This window comes from Osmerus eperlanus, chromosome 2, assembly GCF_963692335.1.
Source record: "Osmerus eperlanus chromosome 2, fOsmEpe2.1, whole genome shotgun sequence".
In the NCBI taxonomy this organism is placed as follows: domain Eukaryota; kingdom Metazoa; phylum Chordata; class Actinopteri; order Osmeriformes; family Osmeridae; genus Osmerus; species Osmerus eperlanus.
Genome location: NC_085019.1, coordinates 708,406 through 711,341, shown reverse-complemented (window position 1 = coordinate 711,341; position 2,936 = coordinate 708,406). Strand labels below are relative to the sequence as shown.

Here is a 2,936-nt window from a genome sequence, read left to right as displayed (position 1 = left end):
GCTGGACACATCACCCTGCCGAGGCTCCTGGGTAATGGCTGGTTTTAGAGTTGTGCCCAAATCAGGAAGGAGAGGTGCTGCTATATAAGAGCCCAGGCAGAGACACACACCCATAGCCCTGGGCCTACCTCTGAATCCTGCTCCGGTGAGTACTAACACACAAACACATACACACAAACTAACACAATTTCCAAATGGCACCAACCAACCCTCCTCCATGTTGTGCATGTCAGTTTTGCCTCAGCAGCCCGTGTGTGAGTGTGTGTATCAGCTCGGTGCGTGTGAGTGTGTGTATCAGCTCGGTGCGTGTGAGTGTGTGTCGGTCGTAGCAGCCATGCCGGCAGCGTACAAAGGCGAGTGTGGGGATGAAGTGGACCCCATGCCGTTCCTGGCTCCCCCAGAGAAGGAGCGCCTGGAGGCCATGGCCAAGCACTACGACATCAAACGCACCTGCTGGGTGAAGGACGAGAAAGGAGGCCTTCGTGGGTGGGGAGATCCAGTCTGAGGAGGGGGACAAAGTCACCGTGAAGACCGTCAAAAACACAGTGAGACTCACGCTGCTCTTTAAACATACACTTGTTTAGCTGATCCTGAGGAGATTCTGAGATTCAAAGTGAGGGACTCGATGAGTAAGATATTAAAAGTGATATTCTATTAAGGCTGTGGATGAGACTGGTTTAAACATAGCTCAGTGTTTTATTAATACATGAGCAGACTCTGGAAAAAAGCAGGGCTGAGCCTTTGATGAACAGCCTCCCACCGCGAGACAGGGAACATCATACATCTAAAACTGAGGCTGAAGATGAGTGTGTGTGTGTGTGTGTGTGTGTGCAGACCCTGACAGTGAAGAGGGAAGATATCCATCAGATGAACCCTCCTAAGTTCTACCAGGCTAGCGACATGGCGAACCTGACCTTCCTGAACGAGGCCAGCGTCATGGACAACCTGAGGCAGCGCTACATCCACATGAGGATCTACGTCAGTTCAGAACCCTGCATGCTCCTACACCCATTACACACTACACTACACACTACACTACACTACACACTACACACTACACTACACACTACACACTACACTACACTACACACTACACACTACACTACACTACACACTACACTACACTACACTACACACTACACACTACACTACACTACACTACACACTACACTACACACTACACTACACTACACTACACACTACACTACACTACACTACACTACACTACACACTACACTACACTACACTACACTACACACTACACTACACTACACTACACACTACACACTACACTACACTACACTACACACTACACTACACACTACACTACACTACACTACACACTACACTACACTACACTACACTACACTACACACTACACTACACTACACTACACTACACTACACACTACACACTACACTACACACTACAGTACACACTACACCACAGTACACACTACACCATGCCACACTGGAACAGCACTCTGTTTGTGTGCCTGGTTGTTCATGCAGACGTACTCTGGGCTCTTCTGCGTCACCATCAACCCGTACAAGTGGCTGCCTATCTACGGCTCCAAGGTGGCCCACATGTTCAAAGGGAAGAAACGCAATGAAGTTCCTCCTCACCTCTTCTCCATCTCAGACAACGCCTACCATGACATGATGATGGGTGAGAGAGGGGGGGGAGGGAGGGAGGGAGGGGGGGGGAGGGAGGGAGGGAGGGGAGAGGGGGGAGGAAGGGAGGGAGGGAGGGGAGGGAGGGAGGGGGGGGAGGGAGGGGGGGGGGGAGGGAGGGGGGGAGGGAGGGAGGGGGGGGGAGGGAGGGAGGGAGGGAGGGGGGGAGGGAGGGAGGGAGGGAGGGGGGAGGAAGGGAGGGAGGGAGGGAGGGAGGGGGGGAGGGAGGGAGGGGGGGAGGGAGGGGGGGAGGGAGGGGGGGAGGGAGGGGAGGGAGGGAGGGGGGGGAGGAAGGGAGGGAGGGAGGGAGGGAGGGGGGGAGGGAGGGAGGGGGGGAGGGAGGGGGGGGAGGGAGGGAGGAGGAGGGAGGGAGGGAGGGGGGGAAGGGGGAGGGAGGAGGGAGGGAGGGAGGAGTAGCAAAATAAAAAGTGATTAGAGGGAAGGGGGGGGAGTGGTTGGGGACAACAGATGGGGGGGGTGATGGGTGTGTTTGTGTGATTAATGGAGCCGGCTCTGGGGATGAGGAACATGTGAGAAACAGGGGAGCAGACATGCTTCTCTGTCATTAGGAGGCTCAGGGGAGAGTCCACACCTGTCCTAGCTCCACAAACACTCCGCAGACCTGTCAGCAGACATTAACTCTCTCTTCCCCCTATTCTCTCTCTCGCCCTTCCTTTTTCTGTCAATCTCTCCTTCTCTAACAGAGCATGAAAACCAGTCTATGCTGATCACGTAAGTAGGGTTACACACACTGTTCACTACAGGGGAATGCCCGTCTTGAATTTGCTTGTGTTTATGTTTAGAGATATTCACATTCTTGTCAACAACAGTATTAGTCGTCCTCATCGCTCTCACTGCTCTGTGTTCTCCTGATGTCTGGTCTCTGGTCCTCAGTGGAGAATCTGGTGCCGGTAAGACTGAGAACACCAAGAAGGTCATCCAGTACTTTGCTAATGTCGGAGCAACTGGTAGCAAGACCGTGGACTCTAAGGCAAGACCAGCACCTGTGTGTGTGAGAGGGGTGTGTGTGTGCGTGCCTGTGTGTGTGCGTGCCTGTGTGTGTGCGTGCCTGTGTGTGCGTGCCTGTGTGTGTGCGTGCGTTCGAGAGAAGGAAAGAGAGTTTATTTGAATTGTATCCTATTTGCTTGTGCTCCAGGGTTCCCTGGAGGACCAGATCATTCAGGCCAACCCTGTGCTCGAGGCATTCGGGAACGCCAAGACCACCAGGAACAACAATTCTTCACGCTTCGTAAGGAGATATTC

At 53.6% G+C, this 2,936-nt stretch overlaps 1 protein-coding gene across 1 annotated transcript in view; it reads left to right on the top strand.

Moving 5' to 3' along the window:
* Positions 1 to 272: 272 nt before the first annotated feature.
* The window catches only part of LOC134039548 (myosin-16-like), a 16,853-nt gene continuing 14,189 nt past the window's right edge, over positions 273 to 2,936 (top strand). The window contains 7 exon segments of the mRNA XM_062485464.1: positions 273 to 469; positions 471 to 545; positions 835 to 978; positions 1,512 to 1,668; positions 2,378 to 2,405; positions 2,568 to 2,664; positions 2,830 to 2,922. Coding sequence (XP_062341448.1) covers positions 335 to 469; positions 471 to 545; positions 835 to 978; positions 1,512 to 1,668; positions 2,378 to 2,405; positions 2,568 to 2,664; positions 2,830 to 2,922 — 729 coding nt within the window. The 5' untranslated portion in view covers positions 273 to 334.